Source organism: Aquarana catesbeiana, linkage group LG01 (assembly GCF_042186555.1).
Source record: "Aquarana catesbeiana isolate 2022-GZ linkage group LG01, ASM4218655v1, whole genome shotgun sequence".
Classification (NCBI taxonomy): Eukaryota; Metazoa; Chordata; class Amphibia; order Anura; family Ranidae; genus Aquarana; species Aquarana catesbeiana.
The window spans coordinates 875,619,559-875,640,080 of record NC_133324.1 but is presented as its reverse complement, the minus strand read 5'-3'; the positions used below and the strand labels follow the sequence as shown (position 1 = coordinate 875,640,080).

Genomic DNA, 20,522 nt, shown 5'->3' with positions numbered 1-20,522 from the left:
TACAGCCCAAAAACAATAGTGTGAATTTTGCTTTTTTTTTAATCCTATCTAAAAACACGCTTTTTATTATAAAAAAATTCTGTTCCCAAAAAATACTGACTTTGACCCTGACCCAAACACTAACCCTGGCACTGACCTAAATCAAACCTGGGTATTTTTTTTATTTTCTTTTTTTATTATTTTTTTTTATAAACATTTTTTTTTACTCTGCAAGGAGAGAGAGAGAGAGATGCAATGTATATCTCTCCTCCATTCACAGAGAAAACGCATGGGGGCAGGCTTCACAATGACTGATCACTGTTTTAACCAATCAGAGGCTATCACAGCTCCCAGGTGACCTGGAATCAGGAGTCTCGGGTCCCGATTGTAAGTACGGGGCCCAGGGCTCTCAAAGAGACCCTGGTCTCTGTGCTGGGAGCGCGCCGTGCTGTGCGCTCCCAGCACAACTGGAGATACACAAATATGCAGCCCCACAAAAAAGTCCAGTCCAGTGTGGCCGCATATTTGCGTACGCTCGGCGTGAAGTAGTCAATAATGTCTATTTATTCTATTGCTTGCATATCTGTACAGTAATCCAGCAGGAAACTCCTGCACTTTTGCTCTGTCCAGGAGCTTCCTGTAATAAGGACCGGTCATTGTTGCTCTCTTTCCTTGTGCAGGGAGACTGGTCTTGTCTCTACCCCCTCCTGTCTTTTTTTTTTTTTTTTTGTAGGAAGTTGGTTGTGGGTGGAGCTTGCTGGATCCCTCACACAGCTCTGCTCTCTGTACAGGCTATGTGCAGCACAGTGATTATGTCTCCACTACTTTTGCTTGTATGCAGCCAGAAACACTGCACTTGGATGCAAACTACATCCAGGGCCGGTCTGAGTTGATGGGCTGTTACATGCCAAAGAGCAGTGGTGTCGCCCATTAAATTGTACAGGGTGCACTGCTGGCTGTTTTTGTTCATGTACACTAAGTGCATGGGGATGGTTTCACTGCCATCAAGAATTGCAGATTTATGCTGGCGGACGCCTGTACGAATGAACCCTTAACCCAATATCCTGCATTTTAAATCGCTTCAATTTGTTCCTTAATGAATGGTCTTCGCTGTAGAACCTTCCTAGCCATCATCCATTAGTCAGTGCGCCTGCCTTCCTATTCTTCTACTTCTGAATTTATGAGAACAATATTTTATTGAGCAGGGAAGGGTTATCTGGGTAGCAGGGTTGTCTGGTAATAGAAGGTCATCTGAAGCAATTTTGGTTGCAGTTTTCTGAATGATTTTCTGTACCAATGTCATTAAGTCACCTGCACTTAGTGTACCATTTCCTGTGCTGGTCTCTGTATTCCGCTCATGTAGCTGTGCAGTAATGAGAAACCATTTTATTGATGAACTCGGCCTGTTCTTCATTCACACACATTTACTACCATTCCACATTCACTTAATAGGTTGGGAGATGTTAGTGGAAAGCCTGATTTCACATCGTTTCCATGAATGGACGACACGCACAATATGTAATCAGTACAACTTGAGATAGATACTGTATATACAGTGCATGTCCATTTTAAAGAATAAATGTCTATTTCCTGAGCAGGGATTTATTAAAATAAGGTACAAAAGTCATTTAAAAAAAACAAGTGTTTTTCTTTTAGGTAGACAAATTAGTGATATTTCAAATTAACCATTGTACATGGATATTGCTAAGTTTAGCCTGGGCATCTAGGTGTCAGTGACAGTCACCTGAGGGTTAAACCACTGCATACACAAAGCTCTTTGCTTTCAGAATTGTGTCTGAGAATATACAGTCTTATTTGGATTTACCAAAACCCAGTCGTGTACAAGCCTGCCTAAATCCTAGTACATATGGGCCGAATGTCGGGCAGCATAGGCCGGTTCATTACAAACCGGCCAACCTTCAGCCTGTGTATGGCAGGGCAGCCGGTCCGACTGAGGCTTCTGTCGAAGGAGCATGACCGAAAAAAGGTCTGCCGACCAGTATAATGTATTTTCTATTTCTTTTTTGGAGTGCAGTAAATAATGCTAGGAAAGCCAAAGCCCCTTCCCTGAAGCACTCATACCTCACATCTCCTCTTCCATAAGGCCCGTGTCACACTTGGAATTCTGTTGCTGGTGGGAATTAGCCAGCGTCAGGATCACTGAAAAGTACAAAGAAAACGTACTGCTTATATGTGTCACTCCCTCGCGGATTGGATGAGCAAATTGTCGCTTGCTTGCGGATGAAAATGCTGCAGAAGATAAGTTGCCAGTGAGAGAGCAAAACCTCTCTCATACAGCCAGGGAAAGAGCAACACAGATAGTATCTCACAAAAGTGAGTACACCCCTCACATTTTTATAAATATTTTATTATATCTTTTCATGTGACAACACTAAAGAAATTACACTTTGCTACAATGTAAAGTAGTGAGTGTACAACTTGTATAACACTGTAAATTTACTGTCCCCTCAAAATAACTCAACACACAGCCATTAATGTCTAAACCGCTGGCAACAAAAGTAAGTACACCCCTAAGTGAAAATGTCCAAATTGGTCCCAATTAGCCATTTTCCCTCCCTGGTGTCATGTGACTCGTTAGTGTTATACGGTCTCAGGTGTGAATGGGGAGCAGGTGTGTTAAATTTAGTGTTATTGCTCTCACTCTGTCATACTGGTCACTGGAAGTTCAACATGGCACCTCATGGCAAATAACTCTCTGAGGATCTGAAAAAAATAATTGTTGCTCTACATAAAGATGGCCTAGGCTATCAGAAGATTGCCAAGACCCTGAAACTGAGCTGCAGCACAGTGGCCAAGACCATACAGCGGTTTAACAGGACAGGTTCCACTCAGAACAGACCTCACCATGGTCGACCAGAGAAGTTGAGAGCTGTCATATCCAGAGGTTGTCTTTGGGTAATAGACATATGAGTGCTGCCAACATTGCTGCACAGGTTGAAGGGGTGAGGGTCAGCCTGTCAGTGCTCAGACCATACGCTGCACACTGCATCAATTTGGTCTGCATGGCTGTCATCCGAGAAGGAAGCCTCTTCTAAAGATGATGCACAAGAAAGCCTGCAGAAGAAAAGCAGACTAAGGATATGGATTACTGGAACCATGTCCTGTGGTCTGATGAGAGCGAGATAAACTTTTTTGGTTCAGATGGTGTCAAGCGCGTGTGGCGGCAACCAGGTGAGATGTACAAAGTGTGTCTTGCCTACAGTCAAGCATGGTGTTGGGAGTGTCATGGTCTGGGGCTGCATAAGTGCTGCCGGCACTGGGGAGCTACAGTTCATTGAGGGAACCATGAATGCTAACGTGTACTGTGACATACTAAAGCCTGATCCCCTCCCTTCGAAGAGTGGGCCGCAGGGCAGTATTCCAACATAACATCCCCAAACACACCTCCAAGACGACCACTGCCTTGCTAAATAAGCTGAGGGTAAAGGTGATGGACTGGCCAAGCATGTCTCCAGACCTAAACCCTATTGAGCATCTGTGGGGCATCCTCAAACGGAAGGTGGAGGAGCGCAAGGTCTCTACCATCCACCAAATCTGTGATGTCATCATGGAGGAGTGGAAGAGGACTCCAGTGGCAACCTGTGAAGCTGTGTTGAACTCCATGCCCAGGAGGGTTAAGGTAGTGCTGGAAAATAATGGTGGCCACATAAAATATTGACACTTTGGGCCCAATTTGGCCTTTTTTAACTTAGGGGTGTACTCACATGAATAGATAGAATAAAATATTTACAAAAATGTGAGGGGTGTACTCACTTTTGTGAGATGCTGTATAAGTAGGTGAGTGTTTTACTACCCCGTTGAGCCCTGGATAGCGAATAGTGTTCCTGGCACTGGTGATGTCACATTAGCGCAGTGGTGGGCAGCACAGTCAGGGCTGCTGTTAAAAATACTGAGGACGGGGGCGTGGCCGGGATGCTGGACTGAGCAGACGTGCCTCACTGAGCTCTGCTGGAGAAAAATCCGTCCATAGATCCGTAACTGAGATAGACACACTGTAATTGGCCTGACAGCCTCTGTATGCCTTCAAGAACACCCGGGGGCCCGAATCGGGGCAAAAAACTTAAATTCCCTCTTGACATAGCGGCGGAAAGGACTCCGGCTCCAGACCTGCGGCCTATACCAGCGCGCCTTAACAACATGGCGTCACAGACGGAGTGCGAGGAGAATGCTCCACCGGGCATCCCTGAGGTGATGGCAGCTATTTCCCTATGTCAGACGACCCTTACAACTAAAATAGAGGCGGTACAGCTGGACGTAGGGCTGCTGAGGCAAGATCTGGATAAAATCCGTACTAGGATTACAGAAGTGGAGCGGAGGGTCGGAGATACGGAGGACGTAGTGACTGACCATGCGGCCTCCATTAGAACACTGCAAAACAAAGTGAAGGCGCTGGAGTATCGGGCAGAGGACGCCGAAAATCGCAGCAGGAGAAACAATCTTCGGATTGTTGGGCTCCCTGAAGGGGCTGAGGGACGCAATCCCACTGCCTTCACTGAAGATCTGCTGCGATCGGTTCTCCCTGCAGCACACCTGTCCCCGTTCTTCACGGTGGAACGAGCACACCGAGTCCCGCCGAGACCCGGACCAGAAGGGACACCCCCACGCACGCTAATTCTACGTCTGCTTAATTACAGAGATAGAGATGAGCTTCTGAGAGCGGCACGAGCAGCAGGTGACATCCCCTACCGCAATGTGAGGTTAATGCTGTTCCCGGATTACACGATGGAGACACAGAGGCAGCGTCGTTCCTTTGATGCGGTGAAAGCAGCTCTCAGAGCCAAGGCGATCCGATACAGTATCCTATTCCCCGCTAAGCTCCGTGTAGTGGATGGAGAGGCGATACGGATCTTCACCAGCCCCAAAGATGCTAATGCCTGGCTTGAAACCCTGCCTCCCTAAACCTTCGGGTGTGAGGGACTGAATCTCCCTTTGCAATTTCAGTTTATTCCCCCTTCTGCTGACTACCTGTTTGCAACAAGCATTGTTGGAACTCCTGCACAAAGAGGTACTGACGATATCCGGTCGTAGTTCCATCTGATGCTTCTGTGTGCAAGTACAGAGCTTCAGGCCTAGTGAACCCTGTATTTCTAAGGCCCCTCATAAGCTGCTAATGGTGTCCATGCTTTCTCCTGAGATATCCCCTTAAAGGAAGACCCCATACAGTAACTCGACACATGTGCCTCACCATAACTTTGATGCCGCTCTGGAACATTCAGTGTTCATCGCATGTGTCAGCTCTCCAGCAACTCACTATAGTGAGGATTTTTCATTTTACATCCCCCCGTTTTTTCTTTTTCCCGTTCTTCCCTTTTTTTTTTTTTTTCTTTTATTGTTTTTGTTGTCATTTTTCTATTTTTTTTTTTTTTTTTTTTTTTTTTTTTTTTTTTTTTTTTTCTTTGATATGCTCTAATCGGGTACACGCTCCCCGATACCAAATTCTTGATATTGGGACTCATAGTTTGTTTGGGAATATGTGTCCCTTGAAGTTGGAGGGTACACGGGGTGGGGGGGGGGGGGTTGGATGACCGTTGTCATCATCAAGTTATATGTTATGTTTAATATATGGTTTCAGATGTGCTTGGTTGGTCATGGTGCTCTCAGTGTTGGACTTCCTGTGTGGTGGTCCGGAGGGGTGGAGTCCCCGCCCCCTGGTGGTGCTGCGTACCCTGGGCTCGAGTGGGGGATGGGCGGCTGCGCTCCCTCGGATGGGCCCTGCAGGTCGCAACACTCAGATATCCTTCATTTCTGGGTACACAAAAAATATGGCTGATTTTACAGTGTTGTCCTGGAATGTTAGGGGCCTTAACTCAGCAATTAAGAGGTCTCTGGTACATAAGTATATAAGGCAGTATGGCCCCAAAATATGTATCCTACAGGAAACCCACTTGATAGGAGCCAGAGTGATGGGGTTAAAAAGAGCCTGGGTCTCTGCCCATTACCACGCCTCTTATTCCAACTACGCCAGAGGGGTGAGTGTCTTAATACACAGATCCCTATCCTTTCAATTGGTGGATGTTAAGACTGATCCAGGGGGCAGGTATGTCCTCATACATGCATTAATAGCTGGTTCCCCATACATAATAGTAGGGGTATACCTGCCTCCTCCTGCTGATATTACCCTGCTTCACACACTGATGCACACTGTTATCCAATATGATGTTAGTAGAGTGCTGGTGGTGGGCGACTTTAATCAGGTAATGTCAGATGCTTTGGATAGACTCAGACCATCTTCCTCCACTGGTGGAGGCCTGTCCCACTGGGCATCCTCTTTTCATATGACGGATCTCTGGCGCCATTTCCACCCCTCAGATACTCAGTTTACTTGTCTATCCACCACTTTTCGGACGCTGTCGCGTATAGATATGGCCTTTGCCTCGACAGAGATGCTTGGAGAGACGGTGTCTGCGGAAATTCTCTCGCGGGGCATCTCGGACCATGCTCCACTATTAGTCACGGTCCGGGCGGCCCCTCCTGGGGGCCTGAGATTGTGGAGATTGTCCAAATATTGGATAATGGACCCAGAGATCCAGGAGGAGATACCAGAGGAGCTGTGTACCTTTTGGTTGGCCAATGCTGACTCATCTGGACCACTCATACTGTGGGACACATTTAAGGCGTGGTTGAGAGGTCAATATATTAGGAAAATTGCAAATAAAAAAAGGATGATGGTGCAGTCTCTTGGGCAGTTGGAAACACAGGCCCGAGAAACGGAACAAGCGTATGTTGCCACCCCAAACTCTGCTAATTATATAACTTGGCAGCACTCCCTCAGGGAGTTGGCATTACTGAGAGTAGACCTTACTAAAAAGTCCATGCTAGCCTGTGCCCAAAGAGTTTTTGAATATGGAGACAAGAATGGCCGACTTCTGGCCTGGTTGGCAAAGGGACAGTTTGCAGCGACACATGTGGGTAGACTGAGGGACGCAGATGGCGCTTTACTGACCACCCCTGGGGAAATTAGTAATAGATTTTTAAAATTCTATCAGCAATTATACGCCACTAGGGTAAATTATACAACAACCGACCTCTCTGATTTTTTGGACCTCATACCGCTGCCCGAATTGGACTTAGACCAGAGGGAAGCTCTTGATAAGGACATAACCCTAGAGGAGGTTCAAAAGGCCATGAGTTGCATGCAGGCAGGAAAAGCACCTGGCCCAGACGGTATCCCCATAGAGTTCTATTCACAACAGCAGGAGCTGCTGGCCCCCAGATTGACCTCTCTCCTATCAAAGTTTTATGACCTGGGTTCACTTCCAGAGTCTATGTCGGAGGCAGTAGTGGTATTGGTGCCAAAACCCGGTAGGGACCCTGAGGAATGCGCTTCCTTTAGGCCCATATCTCTCATTAACGCGGACGCTAAATTATTGGCCAAAATTCTGGCTCTTAGATTAGCCACGGTGATTGAAGACCTAATTCACCAAGACCAGACGGGGTTCATGCCGGGGAAGGGCACCGATATTAATATACGAAGGCTTTTTGTTAATCTTGACACAGCACATGACAACGTAGGCACTAGAGTCATTGCTTCCCTGGACGCGGAGAAAGCCTTCGACTCCGTGGAGTGGGGCTTTCTATGGGAGGTATTAAAAAGATTTGGATTTGGCCCAAAATTTTTAAACTGGATTGGTCTACTATATAACTCCCCCAGGGCCAGGATTCGAGTTAATGACACCCTCTCTGACTATTTTCTCCTCCAGAGGGGCACGAGGCAGGGATGCCCGCTATCACCCAGCCTCTTTGCCCTGGCTCTCGAGCCGCTAGCTGTACTGATCCGCGAATCGGAGGCTGTGAAGGGGTTTAGGGTAGGCCCTCTGGAGGAGAAAATCTCACTATATGCAGATGATGCACTGCTGTACCTCAACGACGCTGGTCCCTCATTACAGGCGGCACTGGAGATTTTTAATAAATATGGGGGATTCTCCGGAATCCAAATAAACTGGTCCAAATCGGTCATTTTCCCTGTAGATCCTAAGGCCCGGGACGAGATTCCATTGACTCCATTAGTGTGGGTGGAGGAATTTAAGTACCTGGGGATAGTGGTGTCCAGGGATATCCAGGCCTTCCGTCGCCTTAACGTCCAGCCCATTATCACTAAACTTAAGGAACACTGCATCAAATGGAGGGAATTACCACTCAATCTACTAGGACGCATCAATATAATTAAAATGCTTTACCTGCCCAAATTTAATTATGTATTTAGGAACTGCCCAGTGTGGCTCCCCAACTCACTATTTAAAGACCTGGATGGATACATTGGGTCATTCCTATGGAAGGGATCTTCCCCCAGATTAGCTAGGTCGACTCTACAACTCCCGGTCCATTGCGGGGGCCTCGCATTACCAAACCTTTTGATATATTACTGGGCAGCGGTGCTAGTTACCATGCGATGGTGGTTTGAACAATCCAGATCTAACGCCGCCACATGTCTAGAGGCGGCTATCATAGGCTCCTTTAAGGAGCTAGGGAATCTAGCCTATAGAGGCTCCTCAGCCTACCCTCTGCTCCCAGGACCCACCAGGACGACCCTGAAGGTATGGGCAGTGGCTAGAAGGAGGTTTATGCGCCCATGTCAATACTCCCCCTTTACACCACTTTGGGGGAACCCATCCCTCCATCACTTTAGATCCATACCTGATCCACAGTTATGGGCCAGAATGGGAGTTAAGGTCCTCAGTGATGTTATACACTCAGGGACATTGCTTTCATTTCCAGACTTAGTTATGAAATTTGGGCTCCCTGGTAATATGATATTCAGATATTATCAGCTGCGGCATGCAGCTAGAGCCCAATTCCCCACGCCTATACATCTCAAACCAGACCCTATTGAGGAAACATTGGCTCATGAAACCCTTGGAAAGACCCTTTCCACTCTGTACCTCGCTCTGATTGAAACTGACTCACCTAAGATGCACTCACTGTGGACCAAATGGCAGACTGATATTCCCAGTTTGGATAGGGAGACTTGGGAAGAATGCTTTGAAGAGGGATCCAAGTTATTAATTTCATCTAGAGACAGGTTGATACACACCAAATTCCTACACCGGGTATATTACACCCCACAGAGACTGCACCAGATCTATCCCAATAGATCACCAAACTGTAATAGATGTCAATCTCCGGACAGCACATATTTACATATGTTCTGGACATGTCCTCTTATTGTGAAGTTCTGGGCAGACGTTTTTGAAAGCATTAATATCCGCCTACAGTTAACGCTGCAGACATCCCCCGAGCTGGCCCTCTTGTGCATCCATGATGATGACCAGAGACCTAGGTATACAAAAATACTAATCTCCTTACTGCTGTTTTACGCCAAGAAGGAAATTCTAAAAAAATGGGCATCACCATCCTCCCCCAAGGTGGAGGCGTGGGACTCCGCTGTTAATGCGGTGCTGCCTCTTTATAAAATGACCTACACCAATAGAGGATGTCCGCGGAAGTTTGATCGAATATGGCTGCCCTGGACCGAACAGTTCTAGTGCCCCATGGTGTGTTTTAGTAGGACATGTAGACAGACTATAAGGTATTAACATTGTAAAATGTACGGCCCCCCCCCCACCAAATAGGCAGCTGATTAGACCTAGCAACATAGATTATATGCTAATAGATGACTATATCAGAGATATCTGTAATGTTTAGCACTGTTTTCCTTCCTATATCTAACCCAGCAATTCACGTTGCTCTACAAAGGATTCTTTTGTATTTTATTCCTTGCATTCTGTATTATACACGAGAGCTTGACTATGAATGTTAACTGTACAATGATGCCTTATTCAATAAAGACCAACCTTGTTGTTAAAAATACTGAGGACATAAATGTATCAGTCTCTTTCTTTACTGCCTCAGTTGCAAAGATGAAGGAATTGTAAGCGCTCTAAAGCTTTTTGCTCATTCACAAGCTGAAGCATAGTTAACACAGTTTAATATGCCTCAGTGATGAATAGACACAGAAGTGATTGGTACCATTCACTTACTGTGTTCATTCAGGAAATGAAGGGGCCAATAAATTATCCCTGTGTGCCTGCAGCAGCTACCAAGAGGAGCGGAGGGAAGCTGGCAGCGCAGCAGGGGGAAGGAGCACACAGTGGGGCCCGGACAGCAGATGGGAGGGGTGCATGTGCTAGAACCACTCCCCTGCCGTGCATCCAGAGAGAGAAGCTGGCAGCATTGCAAGGGAAGGCAGAAGAGGATTGGTGCCTGCAGTAAGACAGTACAGCTGGCCCTCCTGCTTAGCAGGTGCCTGGGCCCCCCTTTTGAGCTCATGGGGCCTGAGCCCAGTACAGGAGGGCAGGCTGTACTGCCTTATCAGCGGCCCTGAGCACAGTGGCTAAGTGGTTAACACTTCCGCCTAGCAGCACTAGGGTAATCTTTTCGAATTCCAACCACGGCACTCATGTTCTCTCTGTGCCTCATGTTTGCATGTTCTCTGTGCCTGCGTGGGTTTCCTTCAGGTACTTCCACACTGCAAAGACATGGTGTTATTTGGATGGTGAGCTGTATTGGATTTCCACCAGACCTATCGTTTGTTGTTGAGGCCAAATAATTCAAATTTAGTCTCATCTGACCATAACACCCTTTTCCATGTGGCCTCAGAATCTAGGTGCGTTTATGGTGGTCAGATAAGACTAAAATGTAATTATTTGGCCTCAACGCCAAACAATATGTCAGGCGGAAATGCAATACAGCTTACCATCCAAATGACACCATTCCTACAGTAAAGCGTGGAGGTGGTAATATCCTGTTGTGGGAGTGTTTCTCTGCAGCACGGACTGGAACACTTGTCTGGATAGAAGAAAAATGGATGGGGCAAAATACCATCAAATTCTTGAGGAAAATCTGCCATAAAGTTGTCAACAGGAAGGTTTTCCTTCCAACATGACAATGACCCAAATCACACAGCAAAAATGACCACACAGTGGTTGAAGGAGAAAAAGGTGAATGTCCTTGCATGGCCTAGTTGTAGCACAGACTTAAAGTGGTTGTAAACCTCCGAGAATAAGGCTTACCTATAGGTAGTGGAAATATCTCCTAAACGTGCACCGTTTAGGAGATATTTACCTTGTAGTGTGCCGATGATGTCATCGGCACATGTGCTGTTAAGAAACAGACCTCTGTGCTGTTTCTTCACTCATGTGCGGGATTGACGTCACGCGGCTCTGGCCAGTCACAGGGCCGGAGTCCGCTGCCCCGGAAGGAAGAGGGGCGAAGATGGATGTGGCCACCAGCGGGGACAGCGCGGGCTTCGTTTGCAGATAAGTGCCACATAATGCTTTTACTTTGCAGGGGAACAAAGAGAAAGTAAAACCCATTAGGGTTTACTTCCTCTTTAAACCCCATTAACAAATCTGTGGAATGACTTGAAGACTGCAGTCCACAAAGGATCACCATCAAATTTAACTGAACTTGAGCGGTTCTGCAAAGAAGATTGGGCAAATATTGCTAAATCTATATGTGCAAAGTTGGTAGAGACATCCCAACAGACTAAAGGCTGTAATTAAAGCAAAAGGTGGTTCAACAAAATACTGACACAAGGGGGTAATCCTTTTTCCAAGACAGTGATTCTGTTTATTTATTTATTTATTATTCTTTTTCTGACATGGTGTTATTTCGTTCACTTGTTATGTTATAAGTTATTACAGCTGGATAAAACAAAAACTCTGTCTTAATTTCAGGCTGCAAAGCAACACAATGTGATTATTTTAAAGGGGGGGTGATTCTTTTTTATACCAACCGTAGTAGAGCTGCATAATTAATCGTTTAGAATCATTATCGCAATTTCTTTCCCCCTTGCGATCTTGACAAAGTATTTCCCGATTCTTTCTATGCAGAGAATTCTCTCTGCTTTGCTGAAGGACAACCATCAAAAGAAAGGAAATTAAAAAACGGGCAGTCTGTCAAGAATCACAACATTCTTTAGCAGTGGAACTTAAGTAAAAACATTGTAACAATTTGTCCTTTAGATCAAAGGAATACACTTTGGTGTGTAAATGAGGGACGTTTAACCACTTAAACACTAAACCTTTTTCTGACATTTGTTGGTTTCAAGTTAAAATCATTTTTTTTTTTTTTTGCTAGAAAATGACTTAGAACCCCCAAACATTTTATATATATATATATAATTATTTTTTTTAGTAGAGACCCTAGAGAATAAAATGCTGGTTGCAATATTTTATGTCACACTGTATTTGTGCAGCAGTCGTTCCAATGCAATTTTTTGGGGGAAAAAATTACACTTAAATGAATTAAAAAAAAAAAAAAAACTAACCAGTAAAGTTAGCCCAATTTTTTTGTATAATGTGAAAGATTTTACGCCGCAAGAATCGTGATCTTTTTATTCTAAGCAAAAAAAAAATCATGATTCTCATTTTGGCCAGAATCGTGCAGCTCTACACTGTAGTTTTCCATGTATTTGCCAGCGTTGGTGTCACCAGTTCAGCACTTGGTATTTTTCTCTTTCCTCCCCAAAGAGAATTTCTATGGGTATGCCCTGTATTTCCTCACAATTGTCTTTTTTTAATTGCATTTAGTGTATCAGTTATGTTCAGTGTTTGCAATATGCACTGTAAATGACTGTGAAGTAATTTATCTTCTAAACATACTTCATATTTGTTGTTTTTTTTTCACCCTCCCTAATTTTATAGCAAATAAGGATACCGTTTCATCTCAAGTGAAAGAACATAGAAATGCCGTCCTGGATTTAATTAGAGACTATTTAAAAAGTAGGTGTTACCAGAGGTCAGTCTTGTGGTGGATTATGTGTTCGTTGCCGTCTTGTCTATTGGTTTGTTACTAATGGAATATTTCCTGTTTTTGTAGGAGTGTGTAAGCTATACTCGGAGCAGAGAGCTATCAGAGTTAAACGTGTGGTGGACAAGAAAAGATTGTGAGTATGCATTCAATGAAGCAGTGCAGTCTAATGAGTGGCACAGCCTTGGTCTAAATTGGCTACGGCGCTTACTGTCTTCATATTAATGTGCTCATTAATTCACATCAGAATCTTCAGTTGAGGGTTTGTGTTAAATGGACTGTATTATCAAGAAATATATATGTACAATTTAAAGGAAACCTGTACTTTGGAAGTATGGTTTCTTCCTCTCCTGCTTAAATCAGTAATTCCCTGGTTGTCGTGCTGATGCAGTAAATTCTGTATTTTTTTAAATGAAACTTTAGTTAGAAATTGAAGTCCTGCTAGATGACTTCAGGCTAGCCTCTTTTGCAGGTATAGCTATGTAAAACATTACAAATATGTGTCTATACTGTTTAAAATCCAGTAATACACTGTCTCACCCTGCTCTGCACATGCTCAATTGCCCCCCCAGAACACACTGACCAGTGTTCACAGTCATGGGCTGCAAGCGCTTATCTGATGCTGCATGTCCTTTGACAAAAGCCAATCATTAGGCTTAACCGGGCTATATTCGGACAGTGTGTACCCAGCTTTACTTTCAGATCAGTGTCTGACAGTATTAACCCTGTATTGAAGCCATTGACAGCCAGGCAACCAGGTCAGCAATGACTGTTCCAGATTTCCAACAGTACAGGTTTCTACTTCATTATAACTTTTTGTCATTTTTAGTAAAAAAGAAAAACTATATTGTATAGATCTAAACATAATCTAACCATGTAATAGATTACTACTTTAGATTTGCCCGACAATACAATCTTACTTCGTGAATCCTGTATACAGTAAATGTATAAAGATAGCATTCCTACAGTTTGCTTAAAGGAGAAGTACAGCCAAAGCTTGTCTCCCATTGACTCCCACAGATCTGACCTGAGCCTCTCCCACTAAGTGCAGGGCATGGACCGAAGAGATGAAGGTGCGTCCCGGGTGCAGTCATGGTGGGAGAGGGGCATCCCGTGGTAGGCTGTATGCACCCTCTGTGATCCCCATCTGGTGCCATATGTAGGCAGGCTGTATGCACCCTCGGTGATCCTCATCAAATGCCGATGCCCCTGCTGGATGATCTTGACAGAGATGCGGAACTGCCTACAGTAGTGGGGAGGCACTGGACCCGACTGGCTCTACAGTAACAAAGGGAAGACATGTGGACGATGGTGGAGCTTTTATATAGAGGTGCAGTAGAGGGGGGTGTGAGCTGATAATGGGAGGCAGTGTCATTTGAAAGGGGAACGCAGAGGTAAGGAGCTGTAAAACATTGCACTCTAAACCCATCACCATGTGTGTAGCATACCCCTGAACCCTGCAGTCCTTGCATAGCGCACCCCTGAACCTTGCACTCTGTGCATAGGGCACTGCTGAACTCTGCACTCTATGTGTATTGAAACCCTGCAGTCTTTATGTAGCACACTCCTGACCCCTACAGGCTGTGCATAGCGCACCCCTGAACTCTGCATGCTGTACACACTCCTGGTATTTAATGCCTCTTTAAGACCCTCTGTTGGGTGTGTATGTGTGGCCAAATTGCACTATTTGTTGCGGCACAGGGGTGTGGTTGAGTTCCTGCACCTATTTTCTGAGGGGAAAAAAAAGCCCTGTATCTAAATATAAAGCTTTGTTTACAGTCTTTCATAAGTAGATTTCATAATAAAGTGTAAAGGGTTGAAATGCTTAATCTTCCTGCAAAAAATGGCTACATGTCTTAGTCCTAAGCATTTGGCAATGTGATCCCCATTGAAGGGAGAATCGGCAAATCTAAACTCTTAAGGGGGAGATTTACTAAAACTGGTGCACAAAGAATCTGGTGCAGCTGTGCATAGTAACCAATCAGCTTCTAACTTCAGCTTGTTCAATTAGGCTTTGACAATGAAACCCCGAAGCTGATTGGTTACTACCGTATATACAGTTGCACCAGGTTCTGTGTGTACAAGTTTTAGTAAATCTCCCACTAAGGGTTTGTTAACACAGTGCTTTCAGAAGAGCGATCTGCATTTTATTTCTGTTCTGATGGCATGTCACAGGATACTTGATTTATCCCTGTAAATACTGCACTACCGCAGCACAGTCGTCATGCTGCACATGGTGGTGGCGAAGTCCTATAGACTTACATTAGTTATCACAAATAAACAAAAGATTTTCCAGCACACTTAGCAACCCTGTCTAATCCGCAGTGCCCACGCCAAGGGGCCTTTGTATATACTGTGGTCCTAACTCTAAATTTCTAGAGCCTCCATAGTGGGAGCACATATAATAATGGATAGATTAAGGGCAGATGTGCCTGGAGGAAGCCCACAAAAAAATGGAAGCCATTTTTTTTTGTACAGCTAGACGAATTAGGTGCAGGGGCGCACGCAATGCCTTTGCTGCAATTGTGCTCTTGCTGGGTGTCATGTGCATCCCTGTGCCTTTTAACCACTTCAATACCGGGCCTTTTCTGGCACTTCTCTCCTTATTGTAAAAATCATCATTTTTTTGCTAGAAAATTACTCAGAACCTCCAAACATTATATATATGGTTTTTTTAGCAGACGCTCTAGGGAATAAAATGGTGGTCATTGCAACTTTTTATCTCACACGGTATTTGCGCAATAATTTTTCAAACGCCTTTTTTTTGGAAAAAAAACGGTTTCATGAATTAAAAAATAACAAAACAGTAAAGTTAGCCCAATTTTTTTGTATAATGTGAAAGCTGATGTTACGCCGAGTAAATAGATACCTAATATGTCACGCTTTAAAATTGCGCACAATCATGGAATGGCGCCAAACTTCATTACTTAAAAATCTCCATAGGCGACCTTTTAAAAATGTTTACAGGTTACCAGTTTAGAGTTACAGAGGAGGTCTAGTACTAGAATTGTTGCACAAGCTCTAACGCACGTGGCGATACCTCACATGTGTGGTTTGAGCGGCGTTTACATATGTGGGCGGGACTTATGCATGCGTTCGCTTCTGAGCGCGAGCTACCGGGGACAGGGGCGTTTTAATTTTTTTTTTTTTTTTTTAATTATTTTATTTTTTATTTTACTTAATTTTTTTATTTTTACACTTTTTTAAACTTTTTTTTTATTACTTTTATTCCTATTACAAGGAATGTAAACATCCCTTGTAATAGGAATCTATGTGACAGGTCCTCTTTATGGAGAGATGTGGGGTCAATAAGACCCCCACATCTCTCCTCCAGGCTGGAAAGCATGAGATCGGGAAAAAAAAATTCACCGATCTCATGCTAACAGCCGCGATCCGGGCTTCTTTTATTTCCGGGTACCCAGGCGTAACGTCATAACGTCGCGCCCAGGCCTACGATGGTCATAAAGATGACTGGTGACCATCTATCGTCTTCATCCGGCACTGGCTGATTCCTTCTCTGGGCCCCCGATGGCACAGGAGAGCCCGGAGAAGCACAGGATGGCGGCGGGAGGGGCGTCTCCTCCCGTCGCCTATAAGAACGATCATGCGGTGGAACTGCCGCTATGATCATTCTTATCGTGCACAGAATTGCCAGCTGCAAAGAATGATATCTGAATGATGCATCTAGCTGCAGGCATCATTCAGATATCACCCCACAAAGTAGAGGACGTCATTTTACTATGGCCGGATATTGAAGTGGTTAAGGAGGGAAGGGCTCCCTCCAGGCACACCTACCCTTAATTAATCCATTCTTATGTGTTCCTACTATGGAGTTTTTACTATGGATATTTACTTATATATATGGATATATATTTATTTATAGTTTTTACTATGGAAATACTATGGAATTTTTAGAGTTAGAACCTAAGTATATACAGAGGTCCCTTGGCGTGGGCACTGTGGCTTACTCATATGTTTGCATATGTGTGCATACAAAACCCTCTGTTTTTAATGTAAACTGTTAGATTGGGCCAATTTGGTTGTTTTGCAGGCTGGTCTGTAAGTTGGTGGGAAATTTTTTGTGATGTGCATTGCCTTTTTATGTGGACCTTGCTGCAAAGGCCAGTTATAGATTGGGGTGGTTGCCACATTTTTGTACAATTAGTTATGATCAGCAGCAGTAACGCCTGCTGAATACCACATGCCATTTATTTTTTGCTGCCACATGCCCTGAGAAGCTGCATGCCCTGGTTCAGGCGGGCAGTAGGCGGGCAGTTGGGGACAGTAAAACCATGACTTAGCTGCTGGTTTTACTGTGCCCTAGCCACATGTGTGAACAAAGCCTAATCCTTCGAGATATCTTGACCATGTCTAAACAAAGGGCCAGTTTACTGTCCTTCAGACTGTGACCATTGGGAGTAGAATAAGTCCAGACAGTAGTGGGAAAAAAAAAATGCCACATAATTTGTTTCACTGGGAGTAATTGTGCTCCATCGTTGGTGTCAGTGGGAGTAAGTTTGCCCCATTGTTGGTGTCAGTGGGAGTAATTGTACCCCATCGTTGGTGTCAGTGGGAGGAATTGTGCCCCATCATTGGTGTCAGTGGGAGAAATTGTGCCCCATCATTGGTGTCAGTGGGAGGAATTGTGCCCCATCGTTGGTGTCAATGGGCCCCATTGTTGTCTTTAGGAGTAAATGTACCCCATCATTGGTATCAGTGGGAGGAATTGTGCCCCATCGTTGGTGTCAGTGGGAGAAATTGTGCCCTATCATTGGGGTCACTGGGCGCCATTGTGGGTGTCATTGGGAGGAATTATGCCCTATTGTTGTCATTGGGAGGAATTATGTCCCTTCATCTGTGTCAGTGGGGGGAATTATGCCCCATTGTTGGTATCAGTGGATGAAACCGTGCCCCAAGGGCCGATTTATGAGCAAGCAAAGGGCCACATCTGGCCCCCTGGCTGCAGTTTGGAGACCACTGACTTAGGCTATCAGATGTGGTCATTACCAATAGAAGCATAAAGCAACATTTGTTTTCCCAGAAAGGGTATATTTCGGACTTTCTTTTACAATTTGTGCCAACAGAACATTTACATGACTATTTTTAACACTTGAGCCCAGGTTCGATTTAATATTTAGGTATTTTGCCCTGAAGTTGGTGGATCTGGGATGCCTTTGGAGATATTCCCTGGCTCAGAGTTCCTGTATGGCATCAGAAGCTGGTTACAGTATCTCTTAGTGAGCTTGCCTGATTTACAGATGAAGTGTTCTCGCCGCATTGCAGTAATAATTGGTATCTCTAATATGTTTAAATGTTGGATGGAGATCAAACAATTCAGTCAGAAATCTACACGCTCTCTCTGTAACAATGTGCCTACCTAGATGTGGACATCTAAAACAGAAGATAAAAAGACTTTAACAAATGGACCAAATTCCACATCAAAAAACCATCTCTGTGGAGTGTTAAACTATGTGTGTGCCATCCTCCCATAGGGTATTAAAGAAGGCTTAATGCAATAATTAGAAATGCTTTTATCACATTAATAGATTTTCTTTGTACTAAGGCTGGAGAGGCATTTTGTTCCTTTTCAATTAAAAACTATTATGCTCCATAATTGAGATGGTTACAAGAAGAAATGATGTGATTGGAGCTGTAATGGGAAAGTCTATTATTATTTCCACAGCTGAATATGCATGGAATTTTCTCTTAATGTAATACTTCAATTCCTGAATATAGCGCAGGTCTGCCTCTCTGTATCCTTCACTGTTTATAAGAGTATACATAATTTAATACAGAGTTCAATATTCCTCTGGTGATTTCCTGCTTTCCAGACCTAGTATTAATACAAGGCTGTTGGTTTTGTTTATGAGCTTATCAGATAGAGGTGGGTGTGCAGTAGTCATTAGCAACTAAACATTTCTGCCTTGACTAATTTCTCTACCTTTTCTTTATGCAAAATATTAAAGCCTACCCTAGCCAAAACTTTTTCTAATTCTGGTCTCCAAACTGCGGCCCGGGGGGTGGATGTGGCCCTTTGCTTGCCTTTATCTGGGCCGTGGGGCACTATTCCTTCCACTGATACAATGATGCAAGGCACTATTTCTCCCACTAACACCAAAGATGGTTCATAATGCCTGCCACAGATAACAATAGGGCACTGTTCTTTTTACTGAAACCAATGATGGGGCACTATTCCTTTCACTGATCCCAATGATGGGGCACTAATATCATTGATGGGGCACTCTTCCTCCAGCTTACAGCAATGATGGGGCACTCTTCCTCCCGCTAACAGTGATGGGGCACTCTTCCTCCCACTAACAATGATGGGAAACTCTTCCTCCCGCTAACAATGATGGGGAACTCTTCCTCCCGCTAACAATGATGGGGCACTCTTCCTCCTGCTAACGATGATGGGGCACTCTTCCTCCTGCTAACATCAATGATGGGGCACTCTTCCTCCCGCTAACATCAATGATGGGGCACTCTTCCTCCCGCTAACATCAATGATGGAGCACTCTTCCTCCCGCTAACATCAATGATGGGGCGCTCTTCCTCCCGCTAACAACAATGATGGGGCGCTCTTCCTCCCGCTAATATCAGTGATGGGGCGCTCTTCCTCCCGCTAACACCAATGATGGGGCGCTCTTCCTCCCGCTAACATCAATGATGGGGTGCTCTTCCTCCCGCTAACACCAATGATGGGGCACTCTTCCTCCCAATAATACCAATGATAAGGCACTATTCTCTGCCATGATACCAACAATGGGGTAATACCCATTGCATGTGCCCCATTCCTGTAGCAGAATGGCTTCATGGGATTTACTCCAACTTGTTCATTGTTCCCAAGGCTCTAATTGTCTACATACGGATCCAAAAATTCTGAATGGAATCCTTCAAATCTGTCATTGCCTCCCTTCACCAGGGGGACTTTGGACATCAAAGATGATTACCTACGCGTCCCTAACCTTACAGGGTATTGGTGATGGCTTTGCAGTGGGGCCCCTACAATACCAGTTCATGGCCCTTAGCTGTGACCCCTCATCTGTGTTTCAGGTATTCACCAATGTGCTGTGCCATGTCCATTGTGGGGATGCCTGGTTGTCCTTCGTTTGAGGGAACAGCCAGCATGGGCTCTGTTAGCCAACATGTCTCTCACTGTCCAAACTTAACAGTAGTTCGAGTTGATCCTAAACCTTCAGAAATCAATGCTGGAATGGACTCACTGCATGGAGTATCTGGGTCTAGTCCTGGACATATCTCGGATCAGAGTTTGAACTCTCCAGTCCTGAATCTGTCCAACTCTCTGCTTTTGCTTGAGAGTCCAGGGTAGTCTCCTTTGAGGCAGCCCCTTTTGCTCAGTTCCACTCCAGGCATCTGCAGTGCAAGAAAAAAGGAGGAAACACCCGCACAATGGAATACGTGCTAAAGGTATTAGAAAATATTTGTTGCCGCTACCAATTACTTCCACTAGGTGGAGTGTAATAATGAGAAAAGAAAAAAGAAGTAGATATGGCGCCGTTCCAAGCCTGATGCAAGGACGTATGCTGACTCCCCCGGGGACTCCGGGGCGGAGTCAGCATACGTCCTTGCATAATTTCCTGTTTCAGAGGCTTGCGTCAACAATATAGGCTTTTTTTATCCTTACCGAATGTGAGTACCTTTTTAAACGTTTGCACCAATAAACAAATTTTTATACAGTATCACGCTATGTGGGCTCCCTCTTTCTCTTTCATAATGGAATCCCCTCATAGTCCACATTAAGGACGGAGTTA

The 20,522-nt window shown here is 44.7% G+C and overlaps 1 protein-coding gene across 1 annotated transcript in view; it reads left to right on the top strand.

Annotated features, from left to right (window-relative positions):
- STX18 (syntaxin 18) overlaps positions 1-20,522 on the top strand; it is a 252,106-nt gene that overhangs the window by 141,413 nt on the left and 90,171 nt on the right. The window contains exons 4-5 of the mRNA XM_073610225.1: positions 12,645-12,722; positions 12,820-12,886. Coding sequence (XP_073466326.1) covers positions 12,645-12,722; positions 12,820-12,886 — 145 coding nt within the window. The remainder of the gene's footprint in view (positions 1-12,644; positions 12,723-12,819; positions 12,887-20,522) is intronic.